The following is a 15392-nucleotide window of genomic DNA, read 5'->3' on the forward strand; positions in this document are numbered from 1 at the left end:
TGTAGTTGATTTTGACTCTTATTAGGAGTCAGAATTATATTAAGAAGAATGTGTTTTTTTTCAATCCAATTGAAAGATACTGTGAGAGATTGAAAACAAAATCTTGATTTTCATTAGATCTAGAACTTGAAAGACAGCAAGGAAAGGAGAGCATAGCCATTTAGAGCTCAGCACATAGGGGACAGTTTGTTTCGGGGGCTTAGGGCTAGTTGGGTTAGTAGTTCTAAAATATGGGGGGGGGGGGGGGGGGGGGGGGCATTTTTATCTTTCATATGCAAATATCAGAAATTTCTCCCTTTTTGAAGAGAAACAGTTTTAAGAGCCATTACTAATCTTAACCTAAGGTTAACCAAGTTATTTATATTAGGATGTGATGATGAGATAAAGTATCATTGAACCTTTGATTACCCACAAAAAAAAAGATCATGTTTGAAAATTTAATTCTTGAGCACTTCAAACTTATAAAATTCATATGAAAAAGAAATGGGTAAACAAAACTTTTATCAAATGAAAAAGCATTCTACAATAGTCTCAGTTGGCGAATATGCAACATTTGGTCTTATGAGACAATTACTTAAAGAAAGTGTGGACACCTTTTTAAAAGGAAATAAATTCTAGAGGTATAACCTTGAACAAAGTAACATGTAACCAACAATAAATCCCAAGCCTTGTTCTACCAGGGGCCTTGCAATCAAAAAAAAAAAATAATAATAATAAAAAAAAAATTCATATTCGTTAATTTAATTAGACAAAAGCATTCAGCTAAAAAAATAGAAAATGTAACTAACAGAAAAGTTAAATAGTCCATTATACAGTGATGGTTTTCAACCTTTTGAGACTAAGAGCCATGATAGAAATTTGTTCTTTTGGTGCAAATGTTTTAAAAATACAGAGATCCCTCGTTTATGACCCCCAATTATTTTTCCCAACTGTTTTTTTTTATCTTTTTAAAAATTGCCAAAGAATAAAGCCCTGATAGTTAAAGCACAAAGTCACGAAGGATCACCATATTTTCTTTGTGGACCACCAAGAGGATGGCTGCAGCTCCTTTCAAAGTCAACAGTCTACAGGATGAGAACCACCAATTGAGGGACATAGATCTTACACCACAGGCATCTTTTGTAAAGGTCCCAGCTTCAGGTTTTCAAATGTTTCTCTGTTGGGGTGAAACTCTCTGCAACACTCTTGCAACTCAAACAATGTACACAGTGATCTGCTCCGAACAAAATTTTGTACATAAACATTGACCTTTCCTAGTAGGAGTAAATGTTCTTTGGCAGTTGGCATGAAGGAAATATTATTCATAGGCAGGTTCAAGTCACTAAAATATTGAACCTGGATGATAGAGAAAAATTGTCAATTTTTTTTTAATTTCATAAATTTTAATTTTAAAATGCTAACTCTATCTTTACATGACCCAACAAAAAGAGCTATTTTGTGTCATGCTATTTTGTTTGTCTCTTGTTTGGTAACCATATTTTTAACAAATTTACTTGCTTTGATATTAAAGTCTCAAGCTTATGATTACAACAACAGAACTGTCACTGACTGTCAAATTCTTTATAAAGGTTTGAACTTTGAGAAAGATTTTTTTTAAATAAGTACACAAGTGTTAGTCTCTAACAAAAATGATCCTTGAAAATTAGAGAATGATACTGTGGGGTTTCTTTGTGTTTTTAGCAGCCCGCACAAGCTGTCTTTGTAACCTTGTTTTTTAATATTTTTTTTTTAGGCCTCAAGATGTACAAAAACAAAATTTAAAAATGAATAAAAATTTTAGTATCAAAAAACATGTTAAGTTAAGAAAGACTATTTTCTTTGCTAATGTCACTGCCAGATACTCTTAAGCACAAAGGAAGATGAGCCTCAGTTGCAAACCTAAAGATTTTGTGCATGTTGAAATTTTCAACAAATTTTCAACAAGAGTTTAAGTTATAAATCAGAATGGAAAATTCAGGTGTAGCCCATAAATAAATTTATGTATGAAAATTAAAAGCTTTATTTTTTAAAAAGTCAAAATGAGTTTAGGGATGAAAGGGAAATAACTATAGGGCAAATGATGTTAAGGTCATCTTTTTCTGTGGCCCACAATTAATGATGGTGTCTTGTGGCCAGCACAATGACCCCAACTAATGTTAGGTGCCCATAAGAGCTGGGTGGACTTAGAGGTGCCCAAAGATCTCGAAATTAAAAATCTCAGTCTTTACCAGGATTCAAAACTGGGCCAAATGCATTACCACTCAGCCACTGCACATCCAAGAATGTGGTAACATCAATTTTATATAATATACCTGGAATTTCTTCAACAGTAGCTCTTCAACCCTCTCTAAAGAAACATGCTCCTTGGCCTCATTTAAAACATCAATACAGTCTTTGATCTGTTGGTCAACACCATGAACTGTCAGTCGAGTGCCTTTCGATAAAGTCAGAGGTCTAACAGTAACTTCCTGTAAGCATAAGACCCATTTTTTTTCAACTATCAAAATTTTATTTTGAGCTGAGGAACTATAAAGCACCATTTAAAATCATATCCAAGTTTATGGAGCTCACTCCTTGATGAATTCACAGTAATTTAAATTGCAAATATATTTCCATTATCCTAACATTCAATGGTACAATGTTAAATTCTATACAAAGAGGATGAAGAAGTAGAGTTCATAAGTTTCTGTAACTAACAAATTATAAAATGACAAAACAAATACAGGAATACATCTTAATAAGGTTAACTACTAAAATTAAGAGAGAAACTTAAAGAATGCTTTTGATTCAGATTCAAAGTCAAGACAGATAACTTGGCAGCCAACTATTCATTTCTACACAAAAATATCAAGCCTATTAGCACGTTAAAATACTGAAGATAAAATAATGTATGAAAGCATGTTTGCAATTTAAAAATAGTTAAACTTGTTTCTCTAAATAAGAAATATGACATAAAACATTATGTGCAAAAAATATCCATAAGTTACACAAATAAAAAATGAAAAAAAAAAGACTTTTAGTTTGTAATTATTTAACCAGAAAAAAGATGGAGTAATTCATTTAAAAAAAAAACTCACTCTAACTTGTGGTATCTTAGTTCCTGGGGGTGGTCCTGTCTTTATATACGGTGTAGGCCATTCTGATCTGTGTAGATAGTCATAACCTAAACAACTAGCAACAGAATCTCCCTCTTTGACAGTCTTTCTGTCATTATTTGATGCCTGGCCTTCTGTTGGCGCATGCAGATATCTTTGTTGTGGTAGCATAACATTCTGTGGAACAATTAGGGCAGGGGACGCAAAGGCTTGTGGTGTAGATGAATGCTGGAGAAGAAAGAAGGTTAATGAGATTAGCATTCAATTAAAATTCCTAGTTTTAGGTTTAGTTTAATGTGTACTCCTAGCACATTATGGCAATATAAACTTATAATTATGTATCAAACAGCTCAAATAACTTACTTTTTAAACAAAATAAATTTACAGAAGAGAAAGGAAAATATTCTCCTTTCACTGTGAATCACTGAAAAAATAATTACTAAATAACTAAGATTAAATAAAGCTAAATAAGTAACATTAAACGAAGTTAAATAAACATAAATTTAAAAATCAGCATAAGCATACAACCAAAATGAACAAACAAACAAAAAATTCACATACTATTATGTGATGATGGAAAATTTAAAGTGAATGGTCTCAAGGTTTAAACAAATTTTTTATTAATGTACCCGAAGAAATTTATATTGAATATAAATCTCAAGTTTACATTTTTTTAAATATATTTATCTACCTGTCCCATTGTTTTATACATGTTGAACCCAGGTTGATCCAATATAAAACCTGTTACATAAAATTACAGAATATGCTATATTAATTTCAGTTTAACATAGTCATTTCTTCAATTTTGTCTAGTTAAACAAACAAATTGTTTCAGAATAAAAGGTCAATTGCTATGCTTGCATTACTAGAGAAAATTGATCCCCTAAAAAGCTATGGAAACTATACATGAAAATATTGAAACTATCAAGGCACTGAAAAGTTCAATAATTCTACCTCGAGGCCATTCTCCATCGAAAGTGAAGTGAATCAACCATGTGTTTTGGCTCTAACACCATTTTCTCTTCAGCTATCCTTGCTTATGCCTATTAATCCATGAAAGATGGAGTATATATCCACAGAAAAGCTGATAGAAAGCTTTTTAATTTGGTTATACTTAAGGCCAAAAAAAGGGATGTCATAACCTCATAAGGGAGCTGCTGTTTAGCCAATGCTGCTGCAATCACCTCTCATTCACAAGCAGTGAGATGGCAAAAAGAATGTAAACCTTGAGTCCTCCACAAAGCACTCTTAGCACTCTGCTTTATAGAAGTGAAAGCTGGCTAACATACATGTATCAAGAGCATAGTTTTTTTTACATGTCATGTGCATCTCCTGAATCAGAAAGTTTTACATATTGGCCAAAGCAAACTAATGTTTACATATTAAGGACACAGAGAAGATTATGTTGGCTCAGACATGTCCTTTGCATTTCAGATAAAGGAATTCCTAAAGGACATCCTTTATGCTGAGCTTGCTGAGAGAACCATAACTTAAAGATGTCCAAGATTAACCTACAGTGAGCCCTCAGAACAAAGGTTATCAATGTAAGCATATTGGAGGTAATCGCCCAAGCATGAAGAGAAATTATGCATGCTGGTTTAACCTTGGAAGAGAGCAAAAGAGCTGAAGTGGCCTTAGATAAGGGAAAAAAAGCTTCCTAATCTGATACCCCTAGAATTAATTCATTTTCATACATGAACTGTGACAATTAGTTGCTCCTGAATTGGCCTAAGTAGTCAAAGCATATTCTTCCTGACTTAAGAAAAAACTACCTATATCATAAATGCATTGCTCATATAAATATCAACACATTTAGTAATAGTAAAAGTAATACAAAATTCATAGCAGATGCATTTACATCTTGAGAGACAATCTTTTCACATTGCAATGTCTCACGTGACTAAAGAGGGCAAACGTGATACACAGATGTGGTCACAAGTTGGGCATCTGTAATCACCAGTTGCTCTCCTACAGAATGTCATAGTAGGAACATTAAATAAAATGCTACAGAAGTATGGCACTAATGCCAAGCCACTAAAGATAAATGTTTCTATTGCTGATGGTTTAAAGTAAAATGTGATCATGTATTATTATCTGTTGGCATCAGATTTGGAAAAGGGCTGAAATGAATATTTTTGATGAAGTGCTTGTCCCTGACTGGAGCTCATTCTCAAGAAACAGTTCCTTAGATTTAATCCGTGATTAACATTTATTTGACAATTTAAAAAAAAAGGAAAACCACATAAACATGTATTGAGTAGGCTAATGCATGTATACTATTTCTGACACAATTTAAATTTATATCTACATCTAGATTCCCATAATCATAATGAATATGAATATACAAAATAATAATTTAAATAATATCCTTAATTTAATATTAAATCGTATTACTAATTAACTAATATTTATTAATAATAGATTAACATAATAAATAATATTAATTAATTAATATTGAATAACTAAGATTAAGAATATGCATACTGAGACTGAGTTTTAAAATTTAAATACTTAAAATAGTAGGCCCTAAATATTAAATACTAAATAAATAGTCAATAGTCATATTACATATACATCTATCATATTAATATTATTATTATTTGTTTACGTAACTACTAACTAGATGTATATGATACTATATCTATATTAACTAGATCTAGATCTATATTGACTATACTATACTACTATACTAGATCTAGATCTATGTAATTATCATTATGTATTGTATGTATTATTACTAGTAGCCTACCGATCTATTATATAGAATCTATATTATAAACAAAATAAACTTAATAAACTATCTACATTATTTCCTACATTTCTAGACTTTAATCAGATCTATGCTTTGTTTTCTGAGAAAGCGAAATGAAGTTTGCAAGCTACTCCTGCCTTAGGATTGTGGTAGAGTTTCGTGATTTTAGATCTAGTTCTGTAACTGAAAAGTGACACTCTTTTGTCCGAAAAGGTGATAATGAAACATGAAAATGAGATCTCTGGCACTAAAAGTTTAAGTAACCCAAAATTATTAACTCTATAAACGTCTGGCGCGAAAAGAAATAGACTAGAATTGACTAGATCAATCTAGTCATCTAACTAGTCATTATATTTTTAATAGAATTAATAGATCTAGCGCTCGACATCTTCTAGATAACATTTAGATCTGGAAAGATAATTAAGATTATGCTGCAATAAATAATTGAGCAAAATTTCAACTGATCCGATATTTGGTGTCGGGGAAATAACGTGTACTGTACAAACAGTTTACCAGACAGACAGAAAAGCAGACAGACAGCTGATATCATCATCATCGTCACTCCTTTGAGTTCGTCATGGAACATAGGGCATAGTAAGTTAATATATTTTTCTAAAAGAAAAAACATGATTCCTGGAGAGCAGCCAACCCTAGGGACAAATAGAATAATTCATCTGCTAAAAAAACAAAAACAAGGGAGTTTCTTTGTTGTAGATGCACTAGTGACAAAGAGTGACCACTATGAAGTTGATTCTTGCACTGCAATCACCTAGACTCCTTCCAGATACAGAAATAATGAGAGTACAAAGAAAAACTAGATGAACAAATGTAGATCGTTTGGACCGGCCTCGCTCTTACAGTTCTGCTAAAGAGAGCTGCTGATCGGGAAGAGTGAAGAAACTTGGTTATTCCAAACTCGGCGTTCCAGTACCACCTCATCGTGGTCGCCGAGTGAACACCCCGCTCTCACAGAGGGGTGGCCAAGGGTACTGGTTGCTTGCCGCTCATGAATGAGCAGCCGGCAAGTGTCAAAGTTCAAACAAAGGGGTTATGTCCAGCCCCTCCCTGTGGGGCCCCGGGCAACGGTGAGTAAGAGACCACGGGTTCTCCGAAAAGCGGATAGCGCTGGACACCAACTCGAGGGTTGGTCGGGTTCTCCTGGAGCTAGGCTGATTCGTGGGTCTCTCTAATGGGCAAAATTGGGCTGACTGGCACGGCCTTCGCGGGCTGAGTCGGGCGGCTCTTTTGCGCCCATGAGCTAGGCTCTATCTAGCCCGTCCCCCGACGCAGTAGTAGAGGAATGCGTCGTACCCAATGACAATTCTGATACTGGGGATATCGAAAAACCTTCGTCAAACCAACTCCCCATTGTGGGAAACTCTTACCAACAGTGGAAGTGATGAGCAGAGTGGACTTCCCACTCTTGAGTTTCGGACCCTCTTGCAGGCCCCTATGCACACACTCCCGCCGGAGCAATAATTAGGGCCGCCAACGGCCGTAGCCCTCATACAAACATGAAAGACAAAACCATAGAAAGTGAACGCGGGCAAGAGCAGACTCCAAACAGGCTCCGTTGTCCAGGTCGTGGGCGGTAGGCCTGGTTGCGAAAAATCCTCTACTACGCGCCCCGTGGCCTCGTCTTTGGGGAACTTGGCAGGCCGCGAAAAATGGGCGAAAGTTCCGCCCAGGGTAAAGACCTCTTCTCAAGCTACACTGCCTTCATTCTTCCCTCGGAAATTAGCAATAAGTAAAGATTTCTGATCTTGTTTGTAGGAAGTTAATATTTACCTGAATTTCAGACACTTCGGTGACAGTGGCGTGTCCAGGCATTATGATAGTTACAGGGTAAAGTCCGTTGTCTGCATTCATTGACACTTCCAGTAGTTTAGAAGCAAATGTCCATGGTTTATTACTATCTGTACAATCATTCATTTCTATCTCTTGCTTTACAGTAATTTCCTATAAGACATAAATTTTAACATTAAAAATTAATACAAAATGAGAAATGGGAACAAAAACATACGGCGGTACCAACACCTTTTTGAAGAAATTGTTACTTTTCTTGTATTTTAACGTATATTATTAATTTTTAGCAGTTAAAAGTTAGGCAATCAACTACTGATTACCGGCACCTATTTTTTTTTTTTTACAAAAAAAACGCTGTATATATGTATATAGATATGTATACTAACAACAAAGTAGGAAATCTATCATGCTATAGAACTTTCTACTTTGCTTAGGCATTGTCTAGAATGTACTGAGTGCTCTATTTCCTCGATTTTCTTCAACAAATCTACAAATCTGAAAAGTTTTGTCTTGTTCTTAAAAGTGTAGAATCTAATTATCTAATCCATTTTGATTATGAATGTATCTCTGCAATGCTATTTTTTGTGTGCTGGTTAACTTGTTGATATCCACTCCATTTGAAAATGAGCAATCTACAATATTCCAACTAAGAACAGGACACAAACCTCTATTAAATTACCATCTTAACAAAATACATTTCACACAACTCCCCCTTCGTAAACACTGCGACCACCCGTAAACCGTATCCTTTTAAATTGCCCCTTCCTAATCCACCTTAGGCAGACCCTACTACCACTACAGCCCAACATATCCAACACCCTGTACGGCAGTGCTGAACAACTGAAGAAAACAGCACAATATTCTTCCTTGGCACAGTCTGCAAAAGAGCTGACAGCTCAGCAGCAAAAGCTGGCTAGAAGAAGTGAAAATGTGTATGATGAATTATTAGGAAATTATAAAATGCCAATTTCTTTGATAAACTATAAAGTAGTTTGCCGATTTAAAAGTTCATACAAAGTGTCTTTCAATGGGTATCCTGGGCCTGATACCATGTTTCTTTTAATCAAGTATGTAGCTTTGAAGAGCAAAAAAATGACACTCCTTAAGGGCAAGTTTTGCTAGTCTGAATTGAGACTGGAGTTGAAAATCTAAATAGTGTTCATCCCCTTAGGTGAGCTAGACAATAAATCTTCACTTTAAAAGTTGCAATGTGATGTGATGGATCACAAAGGATGAACAAATGCATGCTGTGATGTATTATGCATGCTGTGGTGGATCATCAAGGATGAACAAATGCATGCTGTGATGGATCACAAAGGATGAACAAATGCATGCTGTGATGGATCACAAAGCATGAACAAATGCATGCTGTGATGGATCACAAAGGATGAACAAATGCATGCTGTGATGGATCACAAAGGATGAACAAACGCATGCTGTTATGGATCACCAAGGATGAACAAATGCATGCTGTGATGGATCACAAAAGATGAACAAACGCATGCTGTTATGGATCACCAAGGATGAACAAATGCATGCTGTGATGGATCACAAAGGATGAACAAATGCATGCTGTTATGGATCACCAAGGATGAACAAATGCATGCTGTGATGGATCATCAAGGATGAACAAATGCATGCTGTGATGGATCACAAAGGATGAACAAATGCATGCTGTTATGGATCACCAAGGATGAACAAATGCATGCTGTGATGGATCACAAAGCATGAACAAACGCATGCTGTGATGGATCACAAAGGATGAACAAATGCATGCTGTGATGGATCACAAAAGATGAACAAACGCATGCTGTTATGGATCACCAAGGATGAACAAATGCATGCTGTGATGGATCACAAAGGATGAACAAATGCATGCTGTGATGGATCACAAAGCATGAACAAATGCATGCTGTGATGGATCATCAAGGATGAACAAATGCATGCTGTGATGGATCACAAAGGATGAACAAATGCATGCTGTGATGGATCACAAAAGATGAACAAACGCATGCTGTTATGGATCACCAAGGATGAACAAATGCATGCTGTGATGGATCATCAAGGATGAACAAATGCATGCTGTGATGGATCACAAAGCATGAACAAATGCATGCTGTGATGGATCATCAAGGATGAACAAATGCATGCTGTGATGGATCACAAAAGATGAACAAACGCATGCTGTTATGGATCACCAAGGATGAACAAATGCATGCTGTGATGGATCATCAAGGATGAACAAATGCATGCTGTGATGGATCACAAAGCATGAACAAATGCATGCTGTGATGGATCATCAAGGATGAACAAATGCATGCTGTGATGGATCACAAAGGATGAACAAATGCATGCTGTGATGGATCACAAAAGATGAACCAACGCATGCTGTTATGGATCACCAAGGATGAACAAATGCATGCTGTGATATATTTATGCATGCTGTGATGGATCACAACTGTTCAACTGTAAATGCTCTCTCTCTCTCTCTCTCTCTCTCTCTCTCGTCTTTTTAGGCACTTGTCAATGACTGGGTTTCTTGTTAAAATTGGAAGTCTTATGAACTTTGTTCCTGAAATATTGGGAATCCAACCAGATCACTTAAAACAACTTTTTAATGCTGTTAGAAGAGCAGGTGAGTTAAACAATTAATTAGGCCTACTGAATACAATTGTCACTCAACTTAGTTATATTGTCAAAAGTGAAAGGTTTATTACAATATTATTTGTATATAGTGATATATTTTGTCTCTTTTTATAAAATATAGAAAGTGTGTTTCAAAGGCTGAAATCTATTTTATTTTGAAAAGAGTTAATTGTCAACAAGATGAGAGTTAATATTTTCATTTGTGATACTTTAGCTCAGTTTATTTGAGGGACAAACATTTGAGACTCAAAGAAAAGCCATTATTGAAAACAGGTGCAGAAGATGGAAAGAAAACTTAAATAGACAGACAATGGCTTTATCTGCATGAAATGCTGGAAAAAATGAAGGTCACAACTGAGTTTGCAAGAATCACTGTACTTGTCCTAAATCTTCGGAATTGAAGACATGGCCATTATTATTATTGTCTTGTAATCCTAGATTTACATGATTATTATTATATATTTAAAAAATATTTTTTCCAAGGTTTTTGGATTAACAACCCAATGTCCAGCAGTTTCAAGCCATTTTTTAAAAAACTTCTTGCTAGGTGTGGAGTTCATCTTGAGAAGAGCAGAAATGTTTCTCTTGGAAATTAAGAGTTAGTATCTGCACCTGTTGAAAATTCAAATTTCATGCCAGATGACTCATTTTTAACAGAACAGTATTTTTGTTCATCTTTCTACATGCCAGGTAAATCATAAAAACACAATTGAAAAATATATCTCTTGTTAATATTGCTGGATGGGTGGTAAGGAAAGCAATGAATCTAACAGCATGTTCAGTTTGCTGAGACGCTTTGGTGAGTGTTCAAACTACAGAAGATTTTAGTTTAGCATATTATTTAATAATGTTAAAAAATAATTTTCAAATAGTTCCTTCCAAAGGTGTATCTGTTTTGTTATCTGCAGAGAGAGCCATCAGGCCTTTAATGAATATAAATGAAGTAAAAATGTTCAAATTTTATCAAGTTTTTTTGTTTTGTTAAAAAGGAATTAGGATATCCAGACATTTTTAAATTAGGATAGCATGCTGTCTGGAATTGACAATAATTTCTTTGACCTATTCAAACTTATTGAACATTAAAAACAAAAATAAGAATGCATCATATTTCTAAACTCTAGAATATCAAACAACAACCTATGTTGTAAGACAAGAACTGTCCAAAGGTCAATTTGTGCTTCGTTCAATTTTACTATGTTTTTATTCTTATAATTTGAAACACTTGCATGTATTGAAATAAATTTCAATGTTATTCAAATGTATGCCTTAGAATGTATCAGTATTAGTTTTGTTTAGCTTTATCTGTCAGATGTTTCTTCAGATTGAAACAATATGATATCCTTGCCCAAACCTCCAGCAGTTTATATAGCCAAAAGCTGCTGTAGATCTGAATAAAATTCTTCAAGATGTTCTAATTGATACTGATATTGTCCTTCTAGTCTTTTTTTCCATGCATTTCTTGATCAGAAAACTTTTTAAATTCCTCATATCCTTCAAAACACTTTCATTAAAGTATAGTAAATGTTAATGGATCAAGAATATATTGGGAAAAAGAAATTCAATAAATGCCCCCAGAATTTAGTCAAGAATGTTGTGTTGACAGCCAATAAATTGAGACTTGTTTAGACCTGTTTCTAGATTAAATGGGTTAACTCTAAACACCAATTTTGTGACTTGTATTAAATGCTGAGGTTTTAGGGTTAAGGCTAATTATAAAAACCATTTCACATTCTTTCATGTATTGTAGTCATCTCAACTGAATAGTGCTGAACAAAGATGACTTCAACAGGCTGTGGACAAGATCAGAAAAGAGCAAGCAGGCTTCCAAAGAGGCAGATCATGTGCTGAAAAGACTGTCATTCTAGTTCTAGGAGACATTATAGAACAACGTCTTGAATACCAACAATGGTTAATGATCAGTTGAATTGAATGATGAACTTGGACTTTGCAGATGACATTGCAATCCTCAGGGTTACAAAAAAGTGTTCAAGAAATGATACAGAGTCTAGATAGAGAGCACCCAAAATTGGCCTCCACATAAACTTGGATAAAACTAAAATTATGCAACTAGAATGTAAGGCGATTAGTGCGCCCATGAAATTGATCACTCAAAGCTTGAACAGTTAGATAAATTCACATACCTATCATAGCAATTGATGGAGATGCCTATCATGATGTAGCTCAGTGAACAAGTTATCTGTAAGCAAGTTGTCAGTGAGCGATAAGTCAAATGAACAAACAGGTGAACAAATTGTCAGGTGAACAAAAAGTCATGAACAAAATGTCAGTGAACGTATTGTCGTGTCCCTGTCTATTCTGTTTAGTTTACTTTTTTTTTTAAGTAGTCCCTATGGCCCTAAGCAATGGTCAAGCTCAACATATTATTCTAAGCAGCTTTTATTCTGAGAATTATTCAACCACAGAAGCTGTGAGGGAGATCTGAAATCCATTGATTACTTGTCTAGCAGAAAGATTTCCAGCCATTTGGTGATATAAGATTGAGATTAATTGTATATAACTTTTGGTAGTCACCACATAACACACTTTTATGCTCAAGACAATACTGTTCATGAATGGTTTAGTTTTCTTGATGCTGAGAGTGTTCAAGAAAGATAAAAGGCTGTGATCAAAGGTCAATTTGAGTGTGTGTTTTTTATTGCAGTGACGCTGTTAAATTTCTCTTGTGTTTTTGTATGAGTTTAAAGACATTACCTATATATTATTTATTTTACAAACGTAAGACAATCAGGTTAATAAACTTTTTTTTTGCCTTTGAAAATCTGAAATTGTAAACCATGTAAAGACATAGACAACTTGCAATGTTTTTTTATTTAAATTTACCAAGTACCTACTATTCATTTACTTTGACTGTTGATTTTAAGATAGAAATTAAACAAAGATTTCTTTAAGCTATATTTGTGTGTCACTGAAATTTAAATAAGTATAAGTACAATTAATCAACCACAGAATTCCATTTTAAAAAATCTAAATGCTAAAGAACTTTAAAAAGAATACATTTCATTTTTGAGATTACATATTCTTTATGTAGAATGTTTTTTTGAATAAATGGTACCAGTACAGGTGTTTAGACATATGGATAAATGATAACTGTGTACGTCTATCTGGCCAGGTTGTTAAAATCAGTCGGACACACTGTCTATTTACTTTCTGGGCAGGGAGGGTGTATAACTATTTTAGTGTAAAGATATATCTATGAACATGCTTGACTAGCCACGCCAGTGTGTTATTTTCTTGTCTGACCTCTCCACATTAAGCAAACACTATTGCTTAATGCAAGGTAGTCTTACAGTATTATCGACTACACACGTACAATACACTAGGCCTACATGTGGTCATGTGTATGTCTAGCTGACCAGGTTGTTCAAATCAGTTGGACACAGTCTATTTACTTTATGGTCAGAGAGGGTGTGGATTAAGTTTTTTTTTTCTAGAGTTGGTTACCCTAATGCTTTTAGATCTATATAGGCCTAGCTGTTGATTTAGACTTAATAATAAGTCTTAAAATAAGTCAATAATAAGTCTTAAGACTATAAAAGGGTGTACTTGATGTTCCTGCAGTTAAAAAAATATTGTTTGCCGCAAATGAATTGATTAAAACCACTAAATATTGACCTAACTCACTAATCAGATTCCCACTAGAAACAGAAATTAAACACATCCACGTGGCTCACAAAAAAAATTCGGAACAACCTCATTCATAATACTGCATAGAAGCTTTTGGCAAAAAATGTTTAACATTTTATAATACTGCTACTTTCAAGTGCAAATATTTACTCCCATAACTTCTACCAGGATCTTACTTTACCCTCTTCAAATGCAGACTGTCTAAATAGTTGTTAACTGCATCATTTTTTTTTAAAAATCAAAGTTATAGATATCACATGACCAGAAAACAGGGAGTGCGTTTCAACCCTGACCACATGTTGAAAAGTTTTACAAATTTTAATTTAACTTTTTAGTTAGTAACTAAAAAAATTAATTAAACTACGATCTTAACTCTTTTTTCTAGTTAAACAATGGCCTTAACTAATTTTTTTTAGTTTAACTAAAAGTTTAACTTTTTAGTTAACTTTTGCCCATCACTAGTTGAGGGGTCCCAAACAGAGGGTGCATATTCTATGTATTGCGTGGCATTGAGACAAGACCAAAACCACTGATTCTTAGTAGGCCTATTACTTAACTCTGCACACTTCTTGTAATGTCAAGACCAAAACCACTGATTCTTAGTAGGCCTATTACTTAACCAACTCTGCACACTTCTTGTAATGTCAAGACCAAAACCACTGATTTTTAGTCGGCCTATTACTTAACCAACTCTGCACACTTCTTGTAATGTCAAGACCAAAACCACTGATTCTTAGTAGGCCTATTACTTAACCAACTCAGCACACTTTTTGTAACGTCAAGAGTCAAAATCCCAGAAAAATACTCTCTTTTACCATTTAGTTGGGAGGTGCAGTGGACGAGTTGTAAAGCGCTTGTCTTATGAACCGAAGGGTCCCAGATTCAAATCCTGGGATTTCTATTTCAGGATCTTGAGGGCGCCTCTGAGTCTACCCAGCTCTAATGGGTATTCAACATTAGTTGGGGAAAAGTAAAGGCGGTTGGTGTTGTGCTGACCACATGACATTCTCGTTAACTGTAGGCCACAGAAACAGACGACCTTATAGATCACAAGGTCTGAAAGAATACTCTTTACTATTTAGTTGGGTACTTCATCAATATAGACCATGAAACAATAGCAGAAAAAGATGCTAATGTAGTTAATTTTTTGCCAACTAATATAGAGAAGAGTTCCATTGGATCCGCTACTACATTGTTCAACAGGTCTAGGGCATCATTTTGGGACAATGTAAGTGGTCTGCACTATTTGTTATTGTTTACAAATCTCCTCCAACTCTAAGATCTTATAATGAGAAATCAAATGTATCACAGCTAAGATATTTCCTATATTACTCATGTCACCTTAATTTTAAACATCATGATTGTGGCTAAATAAACAATTTTGGTATCATACTTATACATGGATTTATTGTTTGTTGGCCAGAAATTTAGCACAATAACAAACAGAAAGCTAAGAACAAATATACATT

At 34.5% G+C, this 15392-nt stretch overlaps 1 protein-coding gene across 2 annotated transcripts in view; it reads right to left on the reverse strand.

Moving 5' to 3' along the window:
- The window catches only part of LOC106079027 (uncharacterized), a 45886-nt gene extending 39854 nt beyond the window's left edge, over positions 1–6032 (reverse strand). For both annotated transcript variants that reach the window (XM_056036048.1, XM_056036047.1), the window contains exons 1-5: positions 5892–6032; positions 3766–3815; positions 3057–3302; positions 2292–2447; positions 1106–1335 (exon numbers count right to left, since the gene is read on the reverse strand). In XM_056036048.1, the coding sequence (XP_055892023.1) occupies positions 1106–1335; positions 2292–2447; positions 3057–3302; positions 3766–3786 (653 nt within the window). In that variant the 5' untranslated portion in view covers positions 3787–3815; positions 5892–6032. The remainder of the gene's footprint in view (positions 1–1105; positions 1336–2291; positions 2448–3056; positions 3303–3765; positions 3816–5891) is intronic.
- Between the last annotated feature and the right edge of the window lie 9360 nt (positions 6033–15392).

The sequence above is a fragment of the Biomphalaria glabrata genome, chromosome 7, assembly GCF_947242115.1.
Source record: "Biomphalaria glabrata chromosome 7, xgBioGlab47.1, whole genome shotgun sequence".
NCBI lineage: Eukaryota > Metazoa > Mollusca > Gastropoda > Planorbidae > Biomphalaria > Biomphalaria glabrata.